At 35.1% G+C, this 26,923-nt stretch overlaps 1 protein-coding gene across 1 annotated transcript; it reads right to left on the reverse strand.

The window, feature by feature from the left end:
- Positions 1–5,426: 5,426 nt before the first annotated feature.
- LOC104072111 (ryanodine receptor 2-like) lies at positions 5,427–25,866 on the reverse strand (the record flags this gene model as incomplete). Its single annotated transcript, XM_009583483.1, has 9 exons — positions 5,427–6,079; positions 7,835–7,886; positions 9,422–9,522; positions 10,793–10,857; positions 12,737–12,893; positions 15,203–15,337; positions 16,594–16,740; positions 18,098–18,158; positions 25,733–25,866. Coding segments are annotated over 9 exons (948 nt in total), but the record flags the coding sequence as incomplete, so codon positions are not given.
- Between the last annotated feature and the right edge of the window lie 1,057 nt (positions 25,867–26,923).

Raw genomic sequence — 26,923 nt, forward strand, 5'->3', positions numbered from 1 at the left:
AATTATCACATGCTAAAGTAAAAAAAACCCTCACACTTTGCTGAATTCTGCCTTCTGCCACCATGTGTTACAGAAGATGAAGCTGCAGAATCACAAGACTTTAGCATAGTAATTGTTGAGAGAAAAGGGAGTGTGACAGATGTGGGTTAATGCCCAATACCTAATTTTAAAGCAATTAATAGCATTGTTCTAACATATCTCAAAGCTGAGCAGGAAGGAGAAAAGATGCTAGTGCTAATCAGGTACTTCTTTTGCTCATGAATGCAGAGTGGTTAAATAGCAGGATATTTTTCCTTCAAAGACACAGCGTGGAGAAACAGTTGAAACATGCATCTTGGTCTGAAATTCAAACACAGCAAGCTACAAAAATGCTCATGTTTTCCAAAGATTAAAAGCAAGCATATTTTCTAAATCTCATACACTAAGTGAATATTGATTAAAAATGAAAAAAATATTTGTAATGAAATGGAGCTTGAGGGATTTTATGCAGCAGTAATTTACTGGAGGGAAAAAAACAGAGAAAAAGAACATACTTCAAAAAAGCTTGCTATGCATAAGGCCAACTGACTTCTCCTCCTACAATTTTTTTTTTCTTCTCAGCTATGTTGCTTGGAGATAACCCAGTAAGTAGGCAGCTGATTAATTTTTCACCATTACCTATTTTGTTCCTGATATTATCCTACTGTAAACTTGACCTTTCCTGTCCATAACCTGACTCTATGTATTGTCTCTTGTCCTTTGCTCAGGCTTTCAGCTCTTTAAGGCTAGAGACTATAGCTTTGTTATGAATAGGTATGGCAGTCGACACCATAAGAGCTTAATTCTTGGTTTGATCATGGAGCTCACTTATAGCACAAAAAAAATTTAAATAAATCATGAAATCCTTAAAAATGAACAAAAAAACCCCGCTTCATAAAAATTCTGGTTTTCAACCCTTTTCATTTATAAAGCTATTTTTAGAAAAGCTTGTTATCTTTGTATTTTCTAGACATCATCTAGTATCACAGAAAAATACTTACCTTAAGAGTTTTACAGGAAATATAGAAGTTCCATCACAACAGTTAGTGCAGAAGCAGAGCTCATCGAAGTTTCATGATGAAATCCCACTTCTCAACAGATGAAAGAAATACCTTTCTTTCATAGTCTTTATTTCTCATGCTATTTTTTTTCATCTAGTCATTTTTTTATTTTACTTCAGGACTTTCCATGCTCTAATTCTCCCTGGGTGGTTCTATTTTTTTCAATGCATTCAATTCATGCAGTTTCCTTCTATCCTACGAGCACTACATAAAGAACAATTAATCAAAACCAGCATTATTTAGCCTTTCAGTGTTCCAAAGGTCCTTATTTAACATACATCTAAGAGAGTGGTATTTAGTTTATATAACTGCAATTTCTACTAAGCAACACAGCAACTACATCTTGTATGCAAACTTGGAGCATTTACACAATAGATTGATAGCAAAGTCCTTCAGTTTGTTGTAATTGTGAATTTTTGAGCTTTATCCCCTTACATTTCTGAAATTTCAAAACTTTTTTCAGGAGAAATTTAGCTCAGTTCTTCCCATCCAGCACCAAAATGTATAGATCAAACCCTTGTAACTGCAGATCAGCCCATGGCTATGAAATTACAAAAGCAAGCTGTTCACATAAAAAATTGCCTCAACTCTTGACCTCCACTGGCACGGCAGAATGATGCTGTTTGGCTGCCAGAGATCTTCAACAACTGCTGAGAAGGGTCTTTACCACCTAAGAGAGACACATCCTTTTGCCTAAACAAATATCCAAACAAACAAAATGACAATTGTGAAGAAAACTAGATAGAAGAAATTGCATAGGTACAGTTAAAACACTATGCAGAAAACAGGGAAAAACCTAATCTAGAAAACACATTAAAAGGGCCTTTTAAAAAAAAAAAAAAGGAAAAAGAAATGAAGCAACTGCAAAACAAAGCTCACCTATAACTGGATATTTGTGCTTAAATATCTTGCAAATCTTGAATAAGAAGTGACTGTAAGATGATATAATTTGAAATTGTATTTGCAATCAAGCCTCTGTGGTTTAGCATGGCTTTAGAAGAGCTGAAGAAAACTGAAAAAGAAGCAAATAAATATACAAATAAAAGCAGCTACGATTTAAGAAGAGAGATTGAAGGAGCTACATTTATGAGCTCCTTTATTTATAAATATTAGACAGATTTAATCAAAGAACATACCCACCCATGCTCTCTGTGAAAGATGTCTTATCCTTTGAGAGAGACTGTTCTGGACACCAGAGTTATATTTCTTTTGACTAATGAACAAAAAAATTAATACACACTCTACTTTAGAAAAAAACAACCCTGGAAAATATTACATCCTATGAATACTTTACAGGTCATTGTGTAAAGGGAATTATTCAGTGCCTCTGAAGATAGTAGGAATGTTATCAAAGGAGTTATAGAAAGAAACATTAATGCAATTCATGAGCGAAATGCTATTATTCATTAGTAAGAGTCCTGTAACAGTAGGAAGATATTACAAATGAAAATATTCAACAACAATTTAAATAGCACATTAGTGGTCAAGATGAAGGGATTAGTCTTGTAGTAATGCATGAGCCAAGAATATTACAGCATCCTTTTCTTGTCTTCCATTTTCTGTGATTGTCTCCATAAAAAACACAGACTTAAGCTTCAAAGTTTTAGGGAAAGGAAAGACATAAGAACAGAGTATTGGAAGAAGGTGTAACAAATGTCAGGTAACTTGATTCTAAGTGGAACAATATATAAACAGGTAACAACTTCCACAAATGAATCACACCTCAACTACTCTTCCATCTTACTTTGCTTTTCCATTACCATTCATTCCTTTGTTTCTTTGCCGAAGTCAACATGCATGCACTAGGGTCATCGGTTTTAGAGCTCTTCTCAATTCTCTTGGCATTCAGAGGTAAACAGCAACAATTCTCTCGCTGCTATCTTCAATAAAGGGTAAGAGTTCCTCCTGAAAATTACAGTTTTACTGACACAATCAGTAAATTCAGGTAACAGCTGAAAAAAACATTGGCATACAAGATATGTGTGTAAGTATTACCTTATCTTAAATATCACATGCATAAGCACTATAATTGAATTTCTTGGATTTAAAACTGCAGTTTTCAAGTGACATACTGTTAACTGCTCTTGTACGTTGTGCTAGTATATAGGACACATGTCAATGTAAATTTCTTTTGATACAACTATTAAAGCAGTGAATTGTCTGTATCGGTTGGCTCTGTTCACATGATTACATTGCTTATTTTACTGACTTTTACAACACAAAAATTCGAAGTAGTTGCATTTGTCACAGTAAGTTCAGTAATTTTTAATAAAATCTAAGAATTCGCTTCAACTTTGTCTAAGTCTAAAACAAATTAAACAGGATTAACTTGGACACCACAGTCTGTATCATGTAGTATGTGGCCTGCCTGAATAATGTTATCCTGTTAAAAGTGCATATTAGTGTCAGAAACGCATACTTTTAAAATAAACCAGTCTCCTATGACATGTACTCTTATTTTTCATTTCAAAGTTAGTTTCTTTTCTTGAATTACATGTGTTAAGTGTTAGGGAAAAGGCTCTCAGTGGTAAGTTTTGTGCACTGAACTAAACAGGAAATGACAAGTTTCAGGGACTTACAGAAAGTCTACAGCCATTGCAGAGGGGAGAGCATGAACCAGGCTCTGAAGGTCTGCCAAAGCCAGTTCCTATCCTTTTTCAACAGTTAACACTAATCTTGCAAACTCTCATGAACAAGTTCTTAGCTGTAGGAATTTGCTCCTGTGAAAGCTATAATTAATTTAATAAATGAAGACTTTTCATACTTAAAAAGAAACTTTTTGCATCACCATATAATCAGTAGATCTCATTCTGAAAGAGTCTAGTGTTTAAGTGTGGCTTCACATATATTTGTTAAACAGCATACTGGATTCAACAGCTAGGATGTCCCAGAAGCTTTGGGACATGGAAGTTGAAGTTAAAGAAACATGTCATTTTTATTCTGGTATTTGTCTACAAAGTCCATTTGAATTTGTTTTCAGGACAAAGGGATCTTGAAATATCAGTCAGAATCATTAGCTACATAGTTCTCAAAAAAATGTGCAAAACCAAAATAGTGTGTGTGCCTGTGTGTCAAACAACAACTATTCTCATGTTGTACACCCAAAAAGGAACATCATTGCAATCCCCCATGTTTAAATCTTGTATGGAAATCCCAGAAAGGCTGATTAAAAGTGCTTTATGGAGTTGTGCCAAATAGGGAGCAAACAGAGCTGGAATGAATACTCCAAACTGGGTGGTGGTGGTTTAAAACCTGAATACAAATTGTAGCTGCTGTACCTGCCCCTGCCACCATCACCAGCCTGCCCAGCCTCTGGCCTCAAATATTGTAGAATTTGAGAGAATTTTACCAGAGTCCTCATCAGGATCCCAATTTCAAGGTAGCAATATTCATAATCTGCTGAACTGAAAGTCTGGCTTTTAAGAATATAGAATTAATAATTTTAAAGGATTATTTCTTTAGTTATAATTTTTCTTAGTTATAACTGAATATTCATACAGCCAATTTATTTTATGACAAAACTGTGGCCTGTAAAGAAATGAGGTGGAGCAACAAGAAGTCCAGGAGAAAAAACAGAAACAAAACCAAAAACTTTCATTAAGGAAACAGCAGCTTAATCCTCTTTTGAAGTGGGAGTAATTAATTCAGGGATTAATAAAAAGACTCCATAACAAAGACCTCAAATGCTACCAAAACCAGCTTTTTTCCATTCTGAATCTCTCTTTTTATTTGTAAAGACTGGCATTACAATTGAAAAGGACTCAAAATGGAGTGATGTATACATCATTGGTGTTTCATGATGCAACTGATGGAGTCCCTGAATGGATATTGCTTCAGCTTTGCTTTTAAAAAATAATTTAACAAGAAAATCTTCAACTCCACTATCGATCACAGGTGGCAGAAGTGAAAGAAAGAAAAAGAAAAGAAACAAAAACTACTGTCAAATTCATTAACATATACATTGTTGGCTGATGACACTTGTTCCAGATGTACAATAAAGCCCACAACACTTTATTACTATGGATATAATTATTGTGAATGTTTTTTCATGTTGATCAACTTGCTTCTGAAGGTTATTTTTTTGATTGTTTTAAACTTGCATAATAAACATGCAATGAAACATTTCTTGTTAAAGTGTCTTTTGCAGTCATCTTGTTTTCATACAAAGATTTCATAAAGTTGCAGTGTTGTATCAGAGCATTACCAAAATAAGAGCAAAAGCTAAAGAGGAAGGTAAATGTGAAATGAACTTGATGAAAATAACCTAATCTTGTCCTGAGACACTCCAGTCTTATTAAAAAGATGTGCACAATCAAATCCCTTCCTCCCAAACCCACCAAAACCACAAAATAAATATTAACTTGGAAGAAAGGGAAGACATAAAGAAAAAAAAAATGATGTCATCATGCACTCATCTTCTGCATAGCTCAACCCACATATAGTAAGGCACTATTTCCCCACAACTTAGTGTCCACAACAATCTTTTACAGTGCTCTGTGAACCACATATAGTTCCTTCCAGGATGACGAAATAAACAGATTGAATGAGTGTTGCTACCATGTCACCCCATGTGTGATCTTATAGACAAGGGCATCATTCTGGCAGTTTCAGAAATAAGCTGTCTCAAGTCTCTTCTTATGTGTGCATGTTATGTATAGGGATATCTTTTGTGTGTGCAAGTGGTTGTTTTGTTTTCCAGAGTTGCTATTATTTTTCATTGTTCTTTACTCCAGTGTTCTCAAAGCAAATACACAAGAAAATAAAAGCGCAGTTGGGTCATTAAAAACAGAGCTTTGGTGCTCCAAAAAGCACACAGCTTTGGGGATTTAAGAAATCTGTTAGACATTCCCAAAAGAGTTGGGAAATATATAGACATATTTTCATCTGGAAATCCTCATGTCTGCTTAGTTGAGCTGGTCTTCATATTGTTTTCGGAAGCAGTCACCAGCAGGGAAAAACTCCCAACACCGTTCTTGATACATTTTCCATACATAGGATTCCTGAAAGAAAGAAAATTTAAATAATTTAACTTGATTCAATGAGAAAGCACCATGACTTTTTTTTTCCCCCCTCTCTTATTTATATACTGCTTCACTTTTTTGATTCTGTGCATATCAGGTTGTTGTATATCAATCTACAAAATCATATTAATGATTTTGATCAGTTTAGAGTAGCTTTTAGATTTTTGTCACCTAGTCAAAAAGCACTAGAGAAACATAAAAGAGGACCAAGTAGTTTAGTTCAGGACCAGGTAGTTATGTGCAATAAGTTGCACATTCAGGAGCCCTGTAAAGCTCAGTTAAATCTGATCACGAGACAAACACCAGGATAAGCAGAATATTTTCTGTCACAGAAATTTGACTGAATTTCTGTATCAGTCATTTCAAAACATGCCTACACGCAGTACATAAATAATGGCCTTTAATGGTACTTCTCAGAAGAGCAATATTTTCTGAATCAGTGGTGGTTTTTTTTTTCTTTCTGATTATTTGTTCAGGTAAGGCTTTTTCTCTAGGCAGTCCAGAGAATAGTAAAGGATATGTCAGTTTATTTCCATTTTAATCACAACACTTAAATGTGCTTTTTATTATACAAATTCCATAATAGAAAAGACATGTTACACAAGTTATAGAATCATAGAATCATTTAGGTTGGAAAAGATTTTTAAGATCATCAAGTCCAACCGTAAACCTAACACTGCCAAGTCCACCACTAAACCATGTCCCTAGAAGTTATGTAGTATGAAGTACTCCCAATTTTCAAATTATCAGGTAACAGTATCAAAACTTAATAATTAGTAGAAATCTGACTTCAGTGAATAGGGTAGGACACGCTGTATGCCAAGAAAAAAGAAAACTCAAATAAAAAAGACTTTTTTAAAAATCTCATTTAATGTGAAATTTTCAAATGACAAATGGAAGTTCAAAAATAGCAAAGCAAATACATAAAATCTGATACTGGACAAGGCTGAGAAGATTTATGCAAAGATGATGATTATAATTGCCCAGTACATACATCAGAGTTCAGAAAGAGTAAGCTACATAGATTTATAGCAAATCATCCCTCTGACCCAAATCTGTATGGCTATGTATATGATGCTCTTCAGGTTTTTTGTTTTCTGATCTGCACCATGGGAACATTTGCTTAGTCAGCTGCAAGACTATCACTAGAAAAAAACAGTAGTCTGTAAATCTGATGCATTTTTTTTACTGACTTTAGGTATACTTAAAGGAAGTTGAAAGAAGCACCGGAAGTTTGAAAGAACAACAGCAAAGAAGAAACCTCAAAGGAAAACTTCTCTCACAGGTTTCATTTTAAATACATGCACAAGCTCTTTCATATGGACTTATCCAGGAATGTAGACACAGAAGATTGCATATAGATAATAATAAAGGACAGAGACTATTAAAGAATCAACAGGGAGAAATGAATAGTGCTGCTTTCACAAAATGCTTAAATGTTCTGTTTCTCATTATTTTTATTTATAGTCTGTATTCATATTTTGTGGAAGTAAAAATTCAAGAATAATAGGTCAGATAACAAAATAGGAATAGAAAGTACTACAGAATTGATACTTAATCTAACATTAAGCAATCAAAGTCCTAAGAATTGTTTAGAAGAATGAGAATTAAGTTGTATACCATATAGGGAGCTATTCATTAGAATACTCCTAGTTTTGCCAAGCCTGGATGATTTTTATTTTAGAATCAGTCTTATTTAATAACTGTTGACATTCATAGAGTTGTTCAACCTACCTGTCCTGTATGCTCCGTTTCATCTTTGTTAATAAGATACATCAGAAAAAACCTACAAGCAAAGAAACAGCTATTATGAATACAATATTTGGAAACATTAGGCAACCCACAGAGGAATGGATATTTTTTAGCATGTACAGTGATAATGCTGTTCAAATTCCAGAGTTCTATTTATGATAATATTCCCAGACACATTAAATATACTTTCCTGACACTGTTGACATTCACTCATTGTTCAATGAATAGTATGCTAAAATGCAAAAGATTCAGTTTGATTTACAGTAAATCGCAACTCAGTTTAAATGAAGATTTTCTAAGCTTTCTAATCTGAAAATTGTAATAGACATTTTCTTGCCCATGAACACCAACTTGGAAGTAGACAGAGAATATTCATTGGAACTTTTTTCCCTCTCCCCACAATGAATAAGAAATGTTGATGATGATAAGATGATAAGATGATAAGAGATTTCTCTTACTGAAATTATAGGTTAGGGATATTTTACTAGTGTATGTAACTCAAGATCAACATGGGCAGAAAAGAACTTGTAATTTTAAAAATACATTAGTCTTGGGGTTTTGAGATATCTGACAGACACTAGGTGATGATTTCAAAATTTCACTCATAATAGACATTCTCTCCAAACATATGTAAAAATATAAAATATGATCATGCACAAAAAAATCAAAAAACATTTCCTTAGGATGATGCACATAGAGTAAGTATGCTACAGTATGTTATTTATGTAGTACTTTGTAAGCAGGAACAAAATACCACATGATGGTGCTTTTAATGGATTTTGTTTGCACAACCTGTTTTTCAGGTGAAAGTTCTTTACAGGGATGTTTGGCTTTACAGTCTCATTATTTTGTGCACATACAGTGCTAGTTTATAGACACAAAGTCACAATCCATCCAATGCTTCATACTGACAGCACTAGTATAAAATGCACTTTGGCACTGGATTTTCATATGTATTTGACAGGAAAGGAACAGTATGATACAGTGATTGTGGACCTGATAAATGGTTTTATTTCCAGATTTAAAAAGACCAAGTTTAGTGGTCACTGATGCTCTGCTTGGATTTTCCAAAGATGGACCTGATGCCCTTGGTCTGATCCCTCCCCTCTCTAGCTCCTCGTTCCAGTTCCCCTACCTCCCTTTGTCCCAGGTTCTCTTAGTCAGCCTTAGCACTCCACTCGAAATATTTTGTCTAATGTAAGTTTTCCCTCTTTTGCCTTACTCCTTTGCTTATGCACTCTCTCCATCAGTCTCCAGGCCAGATCATACTGTTCCTCTGTACCTTATGCAACACATTCAATTTTACAATGCCTCCACAGCCACACACTAAGTTCCCGCTTTCCATCTCCTAGCTCACACAAACTTAGTGTGTTACAACAAGCTGGAAACAAGGTAATGAAGTTTGTTCATTCCTTGCTCCCATCGCCACAGAATTATATATTCAGACAGCATGAGCGCACATCAAAGCCAAGCAGTACTGACTGTTACTTATGCAAGAGAGCTAATCAGGTACTTGCAGAGACTGCAAGGGTCATGAGTTAGCAAGGAGTTCATTTTTACTGTACTCACAAATAATTGGCCAAGTTGTGCTCCTGTAGCGTGTGTGTTTCAAAGCCATGGGGCACTGTATCAAAGTAGTCATTTCCTATTCCACAGATAAAGCACTTTGTCTAAAAGAAAGAATACAGAGCACTTTAACACTATATATAACCCTGCCCCCTTTGAGAAAAGGCCAATAAAAATTTAACAATTTGCTTGAAAATGGCAATGCATCATGTATAAACAAAAAAGGCTTTTCTTCTAATGATTGGGATTGGATATCTTGGCCAAAACACTTGAATAGAAGTTTAACTGCTATCAGAATAGCTTCTTACTGTTTGGGGGGAAAAAAAAAAAATCTTTGGCAGCTGTAAAAGAACAGATATCAGAAGAAAGAATGGCATACAATGGTCAAAGTTGATTTTTTTTTTTTCCTTCAACACTAAGTAGCACTCACTGTAATATACAGCAATATTTACCTCAATGTCTGTTGTGCTTCTACAGCTGAAACTGAATATGCTCAAAGTTTAGATTACAAAACACAGTAGGTTTGCAACACTTTCCTGAGTTCTTATAGTCATACTTAAATGCCAGAACAGAAAACCACCAAGTACAGGATATTTTCACACATAGATTAACCAAAGAAAATTACATCTGAGATGAACTGTAACATGACAGTGTTAACACCCTGTGTTAGAAACCTCTAGTCTGAAGATCCAAAAGACTTAAATAGTCACAGACATGTAATTCATTATAATATACAGCAATGTACTAATACTTTTTCTTGTTTACAAAAATGAAGATACAGGGATTAGTCTAAACTTTAAAAACTCATGAGAAAATAAGCTGTTAGGCTTTTTGTCTGAATTTTTGTTAACTTATCACTGACAGCAAAAAACTGGCCACACTTGATCTGGAGGTATTAAAAAAATCCATACTAGGAATTGGCAAACAAATCCAAAATATGCTTAGAGCAGAATATCAGTTTAGACAACCTGGGTTTGTGTCCCATGAAGAGACACAGAAGGTAGCAGCTACCACATGTCAAAGCATAGCATACCTCTTTCACAGGAGGCAGCAGAGAGTTGTAAATGCTATTCAGAACCTGGATGCTAGCAGAGTTTTCGCTTCATAAAATTGTCTAAAAAGAATTTTATTGGGTACTAACAGAACTACTTATGTACTAACAGAACTACTTATATTTTAATAGATACAAAAAAAGTCAATAAAAAACAATCTCAGTTATTATTTCCATCTAATGAACTGAGATGTGAGAGTAGAATCTCATCCAGGACTGTGTAGAGAACTGTATTTTCCTCTTAGCTAGATCACATTTTGATTGAAAACAGATATTCATGAAACCTGAAAATAGCGTATGGTTCTGCAATTGGATGTTCTTACCTCCATGTCTTCCTTAACTTGCTCTTGCTGATCTCTTAACTCACCAAAAGCATCAATAATTAAACCTAGGGTTTAAGTTAAAATCATAATTAATGTTCAAGAACAGAACTGTGACAAAGAATATTGGAAATCCAGGGATAACTCTGACAAAGAATATTAAATGAGAATCTTGTGCAGAAATAATAGAAGCCAATATACATTCCAAAGACCACAAAAACAACTCAATACGTGAAGAAAAATGAGCAAGTCAAAGAAAATGGTTACCAGTAACATGGCTGGCAGTACCATTTGGAATTATAAAATGGCACAAGCAGACTTCTGTTTTATTCACAGTGCTCTAATCTTGACTCAGTATATGAAGACGCATGTGGTTTTACAGTGATGGAGACTTTGCTATAGAAAGAATACTCCTGTACATTTAACAGAGTTCAGGGATTTATTACACAGCAGATGCAGAGAGTCCCAGAGCTCTGTGCATCATCTCTCATTATGGTTGTCATGTAGTACGAGGTTCCACTGTCAAAGCTCTACAGAAGTAAGGGGTCATTTCAGGGAGATACAGAAAGAAGAAGAAAAACCACCACAGGCTCTATGGCTCAGATTATAAATTCTTTATGGTTCTCCCTTTGCTTACACCAATACAAATAACGACTAACTCCACAATCATTATTGACACTACTGTGCTGTAAAACTGACGAATACCAGATGAGAATTACACTCAAAGCTTGACAGCTAAGGCCTCTACTCTTCAGCCACTGACAAAACGAAGAAACAAACAGTATGAGATATGCCACTTCAGGCTACAAAAAATTTTGTACCCCAAGCCCTTTAAAAAACTTGTTGCTTGAGTAAGAGTTGTAAACAATTTACCACAAGTTCAGAGTTGCCTCCTAAACTTCCTTGTAGGAAGTGAGAAAGCATCCTTACTGCTGTCAAAATCATTATAAGTTAGCTAACTGTTAGCTGACAGAAAGCAATAAGGTATCACTATTTGTAACAGCAACTGGATCTAGCAAAATTCATTACACTTTTTTCCAAAATCAAGAATATACTTCTGTTAATTTGTGCAAACTTTAATAAAAGATGATCTTCTGGGCATTCTTGACAATCTTTTGAAGGTAATAATACGTAAACAGATGGGGCTTTTAAGTACTTCAGGTAATAACATTCAACATCATTAATACAAATATAATAGAAAAAACCCTGACTTCCCAAAATTCAGTATCCAGTATCCAGATTATAACAGCGAGCCACACTATCAGTCAAATAGTTTCACTCAAATTCAGAAGCTAACCTGATGGCAGCTGACTTTCCATTGTCATTAACCAGGATATACTAAAGCTGTTGCATATCAAGCACCTTTCTTTACTCTTTGACATTGCTCAAGTAAGCAGGCATCACATCAAACAGAGGGTTTTATGTAAGAAAAGATTAAACCTCTTAAAGCTATGTTCCAACTTTCACACCACTACCACCAATCTGAAGATTTGCCAGGCAGTCAAGAACATTAGATGCTGGCAGGGGGAATACTGACAGCACCCAGCACCCTCTACTGATTTTGTCCACATAAGCTCACAAAGGGTGGGTTATGCTGAAAGACAATTTTAAGGTATGCCACAAGATTTCTAATCACTTTCTGATCACTCCTCTTGCTGATCATTTACAGGAGGCTTTTAGAAAGGGCAATGAGAAGATACAAACTGTAGTGACACCAGTATTCTCACGTCAAAGAGCTTTTTTTCTTTCCAGTTAGAGACTGTTTTTACAGAGACTAGGAAGAACAGCGTATGGATAAAAGCCAGCTGGATGTGATTTACTATACAAGTCTGTGCTTCATGATCTGCCCTGGTGTCCTGGTTGAATCTTAGGTGTGTGATGGTAGCACTAAGATCTCTGTACTGCTAAATAATGCTTTCAGTCTCACCATGGGTTACAAACATATACCTTGAATAATTGCAAGCAGGATGACAATCACAAAGAAGAAGAAAGTGATGTCAAAGATAATCCGATAGATTTCATATTCATCTCCTGCTGGATCCTCTATTTCGTCACCAATGCCTCCACCCGCACGTACTCCAACGTACATGTGAAACATGTAGCACTAGAAAACACAAAACAAAGGGATACAACGTTTGTCTGCAGCTAAAGGTAAAAATACCCATTGTTGCAAATTCAGTAATTGGCAGAACTGGTCTATGGGCTAGCAACTATACTATGACAAGTCATCTTTTTCTCCCCTTTGAGGTTATGTATATTTCTGAGGGAGGTGAAATGCTGCTGTGCAGCTGAAGCTGCAGTATTTCATGTTCTGTCATTATGTAGCAGTTCAAAAAGATCAAAGGTTCAACTACCTTAAACCCAGCAGCACACCATGATTCACATACAATCATTTCAGTAATGTGTAAATAGGAAATACCATTACCACCACAGCCACCTCCTTTTCCATTTTTCTAGCTCAAAAGTGAATGACTTCCCCCATCTTCGGTGTTTCAAACAAAAATTAAAAACAACAAAACAAACAAAAAACCTTTGAGAATGTTTGTGCAGAGGACAGGCTAATGATGGAAGAAGTCTGAGACTAATACTGTGAAACTATGACCTGAAAAGCGGGTTAATAGGTCTCTCATTATAGTTATGTAGGATGCTAACAATGCAAAATTTCTAGTTCATCATGCTATAATTTAATAGGAAATTATGATATCACTCTCAGTGGTCTGGAGCAAGGGATTGGTTCTTTTTCTTTAAGTAGCTTTGCAAACTACAGGTCCAGGGTTCTCACTCCCTATCAAAAAGTAGTGATGACAATAATAATAACTAACTCCTAAAACCTAACCATACAAAAAATCCATTCTTTTATTTCTATGCCACGCTTACCCCCAAAATCCCTTATGTAAGAAATTGATATAGTAACATACAATGCTGAGTGACCAATGGCTGAAAAGTGCAACAATTTTTAGAGATAGTTTTTATTTCACCATTGAAATTCAACCATTAACTTAATGAGTGAATGTAGTGTTAGTTATCTAAGAAGTTTTAAATGTTATTTTTGTATTTTTAAAAATAAAAATATATTCTCTGCACTTTTCTTTTTTTTTTTTAACATCACATTGCAAGTCTTACCACTTTTACAAAAGACAACCCTGATTTTATATCATATCACATGTTATTCTAACTCATTCCTGTACAATATTATAGCCTTTTTGTAAGTGTATTTTCAGAGAATTACAGAGCAGGTCAGGTCAGAAGGGACTTCAGGAGATCTCTGGTTCCAAATCCTGCTCCAAGCAGGGTCCACTATAAGCTCAGACAAAGTTGCTCTGGGCTTTATCCAGTCAGGTCGTTACAACCTCCTGAGGATGGAGACTGCACAACCTCTCTGAGCAACCTGATCCACTGCTTGGCTTTTCTCAGTCAGAAACCTTTTTCTGCTTTATGTCTATGGTCTCCTGCCATGCACTACTGTAAAGAGCCTGGATTTGTCTTCCCGATAACCTCTCTGCAGGCACTGGAGAGCTGCTCTTACACTCCCCCCACCCCAAAGCTTTCTCTTCTCCAGGCCAAACAAGCCCAATTCCCTCAGCCTCTCCTCCCAGGGCAAGTGCTCCAGCACCTGACAATTTAGCGGCCCTCCGCTGATTTATGCTCCAGTTTATCTATGTCTTTCTTGTACTGAATGTCCCAAACTGGACAAAAATATAGACATACTAATCTGCTTCCTCAGTTTATCTAATTATTGGGCTTTTAAAAGGTGTCAATTTCCTGGAAGTGATTCACATCGCATAACGTACTGAAATATATTTAACTTTGTTGTACATGATTGCTTGTAGAAGGATATTAACAGCAATGCATCTTAGAAATCCTTTGTGATTTAAGCTCTACCTACCATCCACAACTGCAAAGCCTGGCACTGTCTCAGTAAGTACAAAATAATTTTCAATGGTTCTGAGCACAGGAGAGATTTCGTAACAGAATTGCCAATTGAAGATAATCATGGCAATTCATGCTAAGGGAAACTGATGGATTTCCAAGGTTAAACAAGCACCTAAATTGCTCATGAAAGTCCTTGCCTGTAACTGACCCTCCTCCTGACTGTAGAACCTCGAGAGTCAGAAGTACTGCTCTTTAACTGACTTGGCTCAGCTTCACAGCTTGTAGGTTTTTTTCATTTTTTGAGAAACTATAGCAAAGAATACCATCACATTTCTTCTATTCATTTATAGATGCATTTGTTTAACATACAGAGGGTATATCTAGTTGTTAGGGATGTTCATTATATTTGTTCCTTTGCCTTCAATTATAGTCTTTCCTATTGCTGGTTAATGATACGACTGTACGAATAGGAATTACAAGAAGGTCAGGACAAAAACATAACAGTTTAAGAAAAAATCCAGAAAGCAAAATAAGACTTACTGTTAGCATATCATCACATTTCATGTCTGGCATATCACCATCTTCACTCTTGTTGTAGAACTTGCGGAAAAAATTGAATGCCACTACTGTATACAAGTATACTACTACTGCCAGTAATCCCACTGTTAGGACAAGCTGGAAGACAAAATTATAGAGTGGATATAACACCACCATGGAATTACGCTATACAATTTTCTTTGCAAAAAGAGAAGGAAAGTAACAACTTTAAGAACACTTTTTTTCAGGTGCAGACTGATTTTTTCGCTTTTTTGTTCTTTTAAGAAATCAGAATTAAGAATTTAAGAAATTCTGTTCTTTAAAGGGAAAAGAATGCACTATGTTGATTTCTGTAACTTTTCAAGACAAAATTTTTGTTCCACAAATGAAACTTAAATTTGCCACATAAATTAAAACAAATAACAGTTTGTCAAGGTGAGTTCGTACTTAAGAGTCTTCTATATGTCATGTGCTTCACTAGCTATTTTGAAATATAAACCATGTCCATTTAAATGTGTATTAGTTCTTAAAAAATGTTGACAAGGACAGTGCATTTGAAGGCAGAATTAAATTAAATCAATCACCCTTTGCATTTTAAAAAAAATCACTGCTAATGATTTCATGCTTCTCTAGTATCAAAAAAAAACCTGAAAAATAACTTGCTACTGATAAACTTTGAAATAGCGCTTCCCACCAGATTTCTAAAGCACCTACCTTGTATAAAGTCAGAACTGAAGTTCCATCTTACAACAGCACATAAGTATACACAATAGAGAAGACCTTTATGTTACCATTCCCAGCCCACTTGAATAAGAATTACATTAGCTGCCTTGCTGGAAGGTCTTCTAAGCAGACCAAGGATGGCTTTTTTTATCACTGAAAATTGTTTACAAAGGTCCTTTGAACTAGGAAGGACATCAGACATGAGGAACACTGTCTCAGGTTACATTAAATGCCATTCCTACAACAGATCTCAATAGATGAAAAGCCTTAGTTATTTTCTTTACTTAAATCAGAAATGCAATTTCAGACTTTATAGCTGCTTTAAGAAAAGATTTCTTATTATCAAGGAGCTGAGTTTCTCAAACAGTCCTCTAACAGAAAGAGTAACTGGGTCTCAACTGGACCTTCCTTTAGATCAATCTTGAAAAAATTTTAAACAGCAACTTTATGACATAATTGCTCATAACAGCTAGAGACTGCCATACATCCTAGTCCCGTTTTCTTATGCTTATAAATCCCATTGGCTAGTTTCCCCACTGACCCAACTTCTAAACTTCATGATGGAAGAACAATTCTGTTGTCAATCTGCAGAGCCACTGAATTAAGTCATGAAGTGATCTTTCCTGTGTACTTCTTAATTAAAAAAGCTGAAAAGCGATGACAGTTGATACCTGTTTGCCATTGTGGGTCACTGATGACAGGATAGTTCGTAATGTCTTGAATCCCATTGCAATGTCAAGGAGATGAGCAGCAAAGAAAAAATTGTTGTAATGGCCAAGGACTGACATGGTCATGTACCATGCTAGGTAAAGGAAAGACTAACAGAAAAAACAAGTACATCACAAAATAAAACTCATGGCTATTATCTTTAACTTAATTCAAAACACTAAGGAAAGATAGAAATTGCTTGAATGTGCTTTTCTTTAAACAGAAAACAATTTTTTTTTTTTACATAGAATTTGCTAGAGATCTTTGAGAATTTTCTCTTTGTACAAAAATATTAAATCAGCAAATTCACAAGACATGGTCAAAATTGACATATTCTACATTTTAATTTCTAAAAACTGATTTTGGAATTGCTAAACCCTTATTTGTTAATGTTTTTAATGTAAAAAGTTTTTCTGATTTTATTGAGGTTTTGTTTATCAATTTCTAAATAATTACATTAAAATATTAAAGCCCTGAGGTGGTTAATGACAAATGAAAGGACTCCACAAGCAACAAAAGCAATTTTATAATTAATTCAAACTAGTAAAGCTACTACTTAAACATAGAAGTATTATTTAAGTAGTTTACTAAGTATTACTACAAATGTTAATTTCATATTTTCCTCTATCATTTAACTTTTATTGGACTTAAAGACAAGTACGTATTTATAAGAGAAATTACAGTCCCTCCCTTAGAAAAAACCTAATCCTGAACAAACTCTAACTCTTTACAGATCATGCTGTCTGTAGACCTGGAGACTTATCATTCCACTCTTCTTGACTAAAGTCAGATTACACTTGCATTCTCCGGCAGTCCTAGTTCCAAAGTCGTTTGTTCTCCAATCATCTTTTCCACCAGCAAAATAAGCTGAGTTAGGCAAGCAATAATCATAAGACTCTTAATAAACATATGATGAGTGACTTCTTAAACTGCACGGTATTTTAACAGTCAGTCTTGTTTATCATTCCTTTTTTTTTGTTTTTAAAGACTCATTTTTTCAAATTATTAAAATGATCAGCGTCATTTTGTGTCACATCCTATCACCAGTTTCAGTGATACAGATTTTAGCAATTCCACAAACATTAACTATAGCGATCTGACTGTGCTCCAGGAACATTCAAGTGTTCATAAACTTTTTGAACAGTATGAAAAATGGCAATTAGACTTTATATAGTAAATTTTCTAATTCTACAGCACAGTGCTTGCTTATTGCTCCTGAATAAAGCATGTTAGAAGGGGGGCGGGAATTGACTGAGGTTCTATAGACGAATACCTACGTAACTGGGAAAAGATTTCGGCAATGTCTTTTTAAGTTTCCAAGATTTTCTTAATCTATGTAGTAAACTAAATATAATCCAGAGTATTTCATACCTCCCTTTGAAGTACTTTGGGTTAACAAGTGTATATTGCTTTTTAGAAGTGAATATATATATATGTGTGTGTGTATATATATACTGATAAACTTACATTATCAGTGAAAACAACTCCTAATTTCCACATCTGATACTTAACATCAATGGAATTTAGCCTGTAAAAATAAGTAAATAAATTGCATTTTATAGAAAAACACAATAGGAAAATATGCAACACAATCTGTAGGAGCTGTATTGTCACATAAACACAGGAGACAACAGCTGATCTATTTCTCCAAAAGCTGAAATACATCAGAACCTTGTTCTAATTCACACTTTTACTCTGGAATGGACCTGTCCAAAAAAAAAGCAGAAAAACAAATTAATAAATACTGGTTTGGATTCATCAGACCTAATGCTGATCAATGTCTACAATGTTATCAACATACATACAAGTGAAATGAACTGTCTCTATAATCCATGGAGAAAAAGAAATTTTTTGTTTTTTAAATGTGACCCATCTAAGCCTAAAGTAGCTTAGGTCAGAGAATTTGCATCCCAAAATGCCAATTCTTTACCATTAGTTATGATAGCATACCTTGGGTGATACAATTAGATGACATTAAAGACAGACAAAGTGAGGTGAAATGAATCTCAGAGCTTGTGTCCTTTGCTTTTCCCACTGATATCAGGAATAAATGTGAATGAAAGAGAAATGTTTATTAAAAGCTTTTGCAGAAAAGGACCTGGGGTTCTTGGTGGGCTGCAAATTGAGCATAAGCCAGCAAGGAACCCTCACTGCAAAGAAGGCTAATGGTACCCTGAGCTCCACGAGGAGGAGCGTTGCCAGCAGGTCGAGGGAGGGGATCCTTCCCCCCTAACTCAGCACTGGTAAAGCCACACCTGGAGTGCTGGGTCCAGGTCTGGGCTCCCAGTTTCTTCCACAGTTTTTGTTGCTTTGTTATATTAGCCAGTTAGCCTCTTCTACTGATCTCCTCTCTTCAATAAACTTTTATGTTGTACAGACTGATATTGTAAGCTATTCTCTCCAAATTTTCCCTTGTATTTCTTTAATTAATACTTTCAGGTTTAATTCTCCTCTTACTCTATCAACTCAAATAAATGTCTCAACGTTAGGCTACATTTTTTGCACTAGAATTAAACCCATTAATTTGCTTGAAGCATTTTTTTTTCCTCTATAGAGAAGTGATACAACTAACTTACCAAACAAGATGTATACCATTTTTGCTTGTAACTGTATCTTGTCCTCTCTAGTTTTTGCCTTTCCCTTTTTGGAAAGGTTTGGATCATCTGTATTATATTGACACAAAAAAATTCTAAACCTGGATCACAATTCAGGAACAAATATAAACAAGAGCATGAAAAATGTCATCTGTCCTACTTTTATCCTTAAAATGTGAGTGAATTCAGTGTTCCTGAAAGAGAAGAGCTGCTGACAATGACTAAACAAGTAGAAATAATGCTGGCAGATGTCATACACCTGCCATATATGAAAGCATGTAGTACTTCTGTGCCAGATGCTTATATGGAATTACCTGAGGCCTTAGATGGAATACCAAGAGTTAAACCCTGGTCTATCAAGGTCTGATTTCCAAAATTCTTACTTGTATATCCAGAGCCATTAACCACATAAAAGTAATAGTTTTATTTGAATATTACACTCGCAAGGAATATTTTGCCATCAAAATACCAAACTCCTACTTGTATTATATGCAACAGTATTTACTCTTTAATACACTCAAAAATTAACACCATTTTTACACACAAAACTAAAAGGCAAAAGACTCAAGTTGAACCTCCTGGATAATAGTATAAACACTACATAGATATAAGTGGAGCTATTGTAATTGAAAAACAGCATTAAATCAAACTTAGATCAAGAGCTCTACTCCACTCCAAATAGTCTACAGCCTATTTTAATTAAGAATTCATTTTTCCTTCTGAAGTGTATTAGTCTACTTGAACAAAAAGGGAAAAGCAGAAGAAATGTAGTAGAAGTTTTCTGATTTATGAAAGATTTGACCCTTGCCCTCAAATTTACACATGGCAGATCTTTCATACATACATTTTTCTTCTATGCAGAAAACGTTTAGATGATACAGTAACTCATTTTCTTTTTTACCATTTCATTTGTTGGGTTTTTTTAACCTATGTACAGGCAACAAATTACTAGGTTAACAAATCTAAAACTTCTCATAAGGTGTCACGAAACGTTTTTAAAGAATGAGAGTTGATCACAGTTTACTAGGCTCATTGATGGCATGGTCAGCAATTGGTTTTGCTTCATTATTCCCTTCATTCCCTACCATTCCCTTCATGGTAGCAACTCTGTAGAAACTAAAGCCTAAAGTTTCACCTGAGTTTCTTCCATGGTAACTCAGGCCATAGTCACTGGGTGACATTTACTGTCAGATTAAGATTGCAGGGATGATATTTGTATAAGAAACAAACTACATACACAAGAGAAATAAAAGCTGCAAGTTTTTTTTCTAACAGGCTTTCAGGTTTACAAGGATAGAAAGATACATCCATAACAAAATTTGCATTCATACCTTGAAAGAAATTGTTAGAATCCTGCTAGTCCCAAAGGTCCCCAAACTGTGCTATGCTCCAGATACCACAGAGTACTCAAAGATAAATTTAGCATGCTGCCATTTCACCAAAGCTAGGTATGCTTCTTGAACAATCAAATGGCTTCTCCAGCAATAGTCTAGCACAGCTAAAGCTGCTGATCCCATTTTTGTCAACCCCAAGTTATAAGAAAATTTTCTAGACCCAAATTTGAGTTATTAAAGAAATCAAAATTTATAGAAAACTCTGTCCTAGAAGGAAAAAAAAGAAAAGTCAAAAATGTTAAGAACAGTTTCTCATTCAAATATTGTTCCATAACATATTCAGGTGGTAAAATGAACCAAAACCTCTTGAAATTTATTTCTGAAAATATTATTGTAGAAAGTTAATTTCTTGCTTTATTCTGACCCAATACCACTCAATTCTAGTGTCAGGCATATTCTTGTGACTACATTCCACCTATTCATAACTATATTTGTCTTAGGTATGAAACACCACAGACAGGACTGCTTATGGACAGGTAGAATACTCTCTCATGAAATGGCAAAAAAACCCAGCACCAGGGGAACTCATCTCCAGTCGATTTAATTTGATGATTTTATATTTTACAAAAAGCAATAGCTGTAGAGCTCCTAAAAATAATGTGAATATTGATCTGTATGGAAAAAGGAACTGTTCATTTTTCCGTATCTTCATTTTTTTAAAGTAAGCCTGATATGGATAGCAAAGCAATAATAACATGCATAATACTACATTCTCCTGTTTATTTCTGGTCACTACCTTCATCAAGTAGCTCAAAGACTTAAAAGAATATGAGGTCATATAAAAATTAAGCTCTACAGCTGTTAATCAAAACGTAACAGTATGGTTTCAAGTTTCCCTTGGAATATCATTAGTTAGTATTATATTGGATTAATTTCCTAGTCTGAAAGAATTTTTATTTGACTTCTTTCTGCACCATTGAACAGGTTGTCATACACTGTAGTACTGTAGTTGTAGTTGCTGAGTTTAGCGATGGTGAATGACCGCACAGTGTGAATAAATGACAGGAAAATTGTGAGAAATTGGCTATATTACATTTGGCTGCAACCTGCATTAGTATTTCATCACCTTCAACACCCAGACTTTTTACAGCTTCTTTCTTAAGGCCTACTGCATTCAGCTGTTCCGAGTCTAACATAGTAGGTTTTCAAAAATTATTCCTCCTTTAAAAAAAAAAAATCCTCAGGCAATCAAATGATACTAATGTTAACTGGAATCAGAAAATTATGAACTTTTCAGCCTGAATCATTTTAATGTTTGTATATCAAAGCTGCTCAGAGCAGCTACAGGGCATTACCAGCTGAGAAACAACTATCATTACTTTAAGTTCAAAGTGAAAAATAGCCTCGCAGCAGCATTTAACCTTTTTCCAAAATGACAGACAAACTAAAACTGGGAAGAGTCAGTTTTAATTAGTTAGCTCTTCACACTAACTTTCTCAGCAAACACTGAAATTTTCTGTTAAAGGTTCTTTCAGGTTCTTTCAGGAGGCTAATCTAACAGAGAAAACAGTTCAGAAAGATGACCCATCTTTCTAAAGCTGTAAGAAAAATTATTAATGAAAATATGATCTTTCTTACCAATTAATGAGTTTCAATGTAGGGGTTTAGGAAGATCTTCTGTTAATATTACTATTTGTACAATAGAAAGCATCCCATCAGATTAGAAACATTCATTATTTATTAATTGGTCAACAGGGTAGGAAATACTATCATTTTTATTGCACTGTGTCGAAATAGTGCTAGGTGCAGAACAACATCAGCAGGCGATATGTTATAGAGAATGGTGCCAGTTGACGATTACAAAAAGCAAGCATTGAAGCAAACCAAACCAAACCAAACCAAAACAATGAGTTACTAGGTGTCTGAAGTTATCTGTCTGCCTTGGAGGTACAGCGCATAGAATAGATTATTACTTTAAGGTATCCTACACAAAGCCTCTGCAAGGATGCACTAGGCCTGAGATTCCCAAGTAAATAATCAGAGGAGGAGGTATCTTACATTAGCATCCATAAGTGGAAAGGCTTGAAGTTGAGTTTCCCACATATGCATCATTCCTCTCAATGGAACAGGCTGGGAATTTGGACATTATACATTAACAGTAACTATGCCTGCCTCTCAACCATGAAGGCTGAAGCCACTACCCACTTGCAGATACACACTTCTATTTGGACAAATAGGCACATCCACAGGTTTGTAAATCCTGTGGTGACATGGTGTCAGGTATAAATCTTGAGACTTCAGGTGTAGAAACTAATTCAAATAAAATCCCTTACTCTTTCACCAGCCATTATTGGCAAAAGGCAGGCTGTCACCTGAGGGAAAAGTCTACTAGTTTATCAGAGACAATACTGTTCTCCAAGATTACTAACATTAGATTCCAGTTAACATTACTAACAAGTGGGTTACCTGCCCCAGATTCTTTTGAAAACCTAGGTTATTGTTTCTTGTGGCAAGGAAGAATAAGACCTTTTAACCTTTTTCACATTCTGAGGCCCACTGCACTCATTCTTTGTACACTTCACATTTATGATATGGTTTATCTTCTTGTCAAACTATGGAAACCTCACACCTTCCAGGAGAAAATTATTTACATTTTTCTGTTCTTGAAAGGGGAAGAATTCTTCTACCATGTGAGCATTCAACAGAAACCCTGCCTATTTTCCCCCGAACTAGCCTTATGTCACTGATTGCTGCAGATGCTTGAGCCTCAGCTGCCTCTTCTATTGACTCTGACTAGACTAATGACCGCAGAACCAACAGCAGTTAGGAAGGTAAAGGGACTGAGAGGTAACCCTCACTATGACACCTCTTTCATCTTTGTGTCTTTCATATTATCCTCTCAAATATACTTCATCCGTGCTGCAGCTAGTTTAACACCATCCACCCCAGAAAGGAAACTTATTCAATGGAAAACCAGTGCACTGTCTCAATCCCAGTGTACAAATTACAACTGTCTTTACTGTCTAATCTGCATAAAGCTCCAACTGCATCATCCTCCTTAGCTAGTTATATTTAAATAATACTGCGATATATTTAAATAATTATGCAAATATTTAAATACTTATTTGTAAATTTAAATATATATACTTAAAAAATTCTTAAGACTGCATCCGTAAGCTGAATGGCTCTTCCAGAGTTAAAATATAATAGCACGCTGAGGATTTTTTTATGCAGTATATCAGTGGGATGAGCAGGAGCTTCTGAAGGAGCATGGTCACTTGCAAGTAGAGTGCTCTGAGTCCCTTGCATAAAGACAGATGGAAGGGAATCCCAGGTTATATGCCCACAGGAAAGGGGAAGAAACAGTAGGAGCTAGGAGTCAAGGAGACAGAAGAAAAACCTGGTTCATCTGTATTGGGAATGGAAATGCTACATGCTGCATTTCCCTTCTGTGTTGAGAGAGACACAGGTATCTAGTCTGGCCTCAGTCTGCGTCACCTCCTGGCACATGCAGAAGCAGAGGCACTAGAGATGAGATCTGCACCAGGTCATACCATTCTCCATTTTTTTGCCCAAAAGCGGTGCAGTAAGGGTTCAACTCCAGTGCTTTTCTCACCTCTCTCTTCATTGCATTGTAAATATATTTCAAATGTTGAAACTGGAATATGCCTAAGTTTTAGTAGCTTCATTAGTGTTCATTTTTGAAATTGGTAAAAAGTGGATACATGTACCTTCCTGAAGCACATGAATTTTATGCGAATGGTACTGTAAATTTCTGTCATAGTTGTTTATTTTCCCACAGCATGTTCACCTGTTATAAGTATGGAATGATTTCTCCAGGGAGAAAATGAAAGATGGATGAGGTTGTTAAAGTATATAACATGGAGTAGATGTTAGAGATCTAACAAAAAACTGGCATCCTTCAGGCCTGATTCTGAAATTAAGTATTTCATCAGCCTTCTCCAACTGCTTCATTCTGGTCTGGTTTTTTAATAGTATTCAAGAGTATTCACAGAAACATTATTTCAAATTTCTTCCCAAATATGAGTCATGAGCACACAGGGAAGGGAAAGTAGTTTCATTTTCTTTTTATACCAATAATAAAAATAATAAAAATCAAAAATTTTTTCTAAACTCAAGCATGGGTCCTACTATAATCCAGCAGCAAAATAGCAGGTGAGAAAGTATTCTGGAAAGTACTTCTGCCACAATATTAAATTTTATTTAGTATTGCAATGCAACAGAGTCCTTGGGCCTTAACAGTGCACCTGATTGATTGTTTAGATGGACTCCAGGTTTATTTATCCATCTTTACAAATGATGGATATTAAAGATCCATCTTTACAAAATCAGCCCTTGCTTTAATGCAATTCTAATCTCCTAGTGGTCCCACTGTCTACCTCATATAATGCTTGCAAACCCATTGATAAAATGTTGCTTTTAAAGAAAGCTATAAATAGACCCTTACATTAGAATCTCTGTAGCATTGAAAGTCCATCTGTTAAAATCTATTCTATCTATTTGGATATCTTTTTTTATAACGCAGAACTAGAAAAAACATTTTTGCAGTGCTTTACAAAAACTGAGGATGTCCCTTCCCTGTGAAGGAAAATGAATGCAATTATTCTGAATGTCTAGGGGCTTTTTTTCAGGTCTGTCTCTCAGATGATAGGCAAATACACAGCTTAGGGAAAACAAATTATAAAAATATGTGAAGACTAATCATCCAATTTGCTAGATTTTACTGGTCACTATCACTTAAATTTATTCCATCATTTCTTTACAATCAGAATACACAGTGCCGATTTTGCTCGTTCTTTCCAGCTGAGCTGAACTGAAAGAACTATGAAAAGGAGTTTCCAGACCAGTTGTAATGACACTATCAAAACAGTGGGAATGTGATTCATTCAAGCAGCTGTGCACTAAACTAAATCTTCTTACAGAAAAACAGTGGAGCCCTGCATATATGTCATTTCTAATGAAATAAATTCACTATATCATTCAACTTAAGAATTGATTTATCTTATATAGCTATACATAAAAGAGCAACAAGAAAATTCAAAGGTGCATGACAAACCTTCAATGCTTGATTTCAACTTACAAAAAAAAAACCAAAAAACAAACCCCAAACAAAAAAAACCAATCATACAAACAAACCAGAAGCAAATGCTTACACAGCAGATAAGGAGCTATCCTTCTTTGGTTTCTTCTTTTCTCGAGCATCACTAAAATCGAGAGCAGCTTTGTCCATCCCTAGTAACTCACTGATCCTGTCACGGCCATAGAACTCACCATATTTATCCATGACCTAAAGATAGGAGGAATATTCAAGAGAATCAGTTGGGTAGACCAGCTGGTTTTTAGCCTGGTTTCTGAAGACAAGAGGTTTAACATACACAATCTTTTCCATCTGTTTGTTTCCATCTGTCTATCATATCAGTCAGTAACATTTTTTTTCCTGCTCAATTGCAATCAATTCAACAGAGGCAAGAGGTGGGTGTCAAAGATAAGATGTTCCTACTCATTTAATGAAAACAGGAAGAGGAAAGCAACACAGCAGAAGGAGAATAACTAAATCATTATCATCACTGACAGAGAAAAATACACTGTGAGGTCACACAGGAAAGAGATGTTTTGCATATTCTAGCTACGTGAAAAACTCCGATTAAAATAAGATTTCTCAAAGGCAGTATTTGACCCTTATTAGTTATTCCTTTAAAAAAAAAAAAAAGATACATATTTATTCAGTTTAAAAAGTTTTTTTAAATAACCTGAATGTCTTGATTGGGAATTTTGGTTTTTCTTTTTCTTTTAAGAGGAAGTATTTCACATTGAAATACCCATGAAAAATGTCCTCATTTATGAACTAGCTCCATTGCATAATTTCATGATCTTATTTTTGTTAGTTAATAATGCAATGAAACTATAATACACATAGAATATGTAGGAATCAAAAGATCTTGAACAGAGAGTTACAGCTAATAATGATTTTCAGTGAATTCAAACTATCCCCCATCTCTTTCTCACAAAATTTAACTTGTTTCATAAGAAACTTATCTGGAAATGAACATTTACTTGCTCTCATTCTCACTGAACACACAGCTCCTTCCTAAATATTATCTGTCTCTTCTCATTTTCAAAAGAATACTCAAAGATATACAAGATTTTGGATAACAAGATCATAACTGAATGACTCCTGCAGGTGAGGTGGTATTTTACCAGCTTTCTAAGAAGCAATGCTATAAATCTTTATTGATATTTTTGCAGATTTTTAGAGACAAGCCTTCTCTGTCACATGCCTGAAAACAGTGCTTCATGACGGTGGATCATTCACGAGGCTGGGGATTTAAGTATATTTTTATATA

The sequence above is a fragment of the Fulmarus glacialis genome, unplaced genomic scaffold (genome assembly GCF_000690835.1).
Source record: "Fulmarus glacialis isolate BGI_N327 unplaced genomic scaffold, ASM69083v1 scaffold43048, whole genome shotgun sequence".
NCBI lineage: Eukaryota > Metazoa > Chordata > Aves > Procellariiformes > Procellariidae > Fulmarus > Fulmarus glacialis.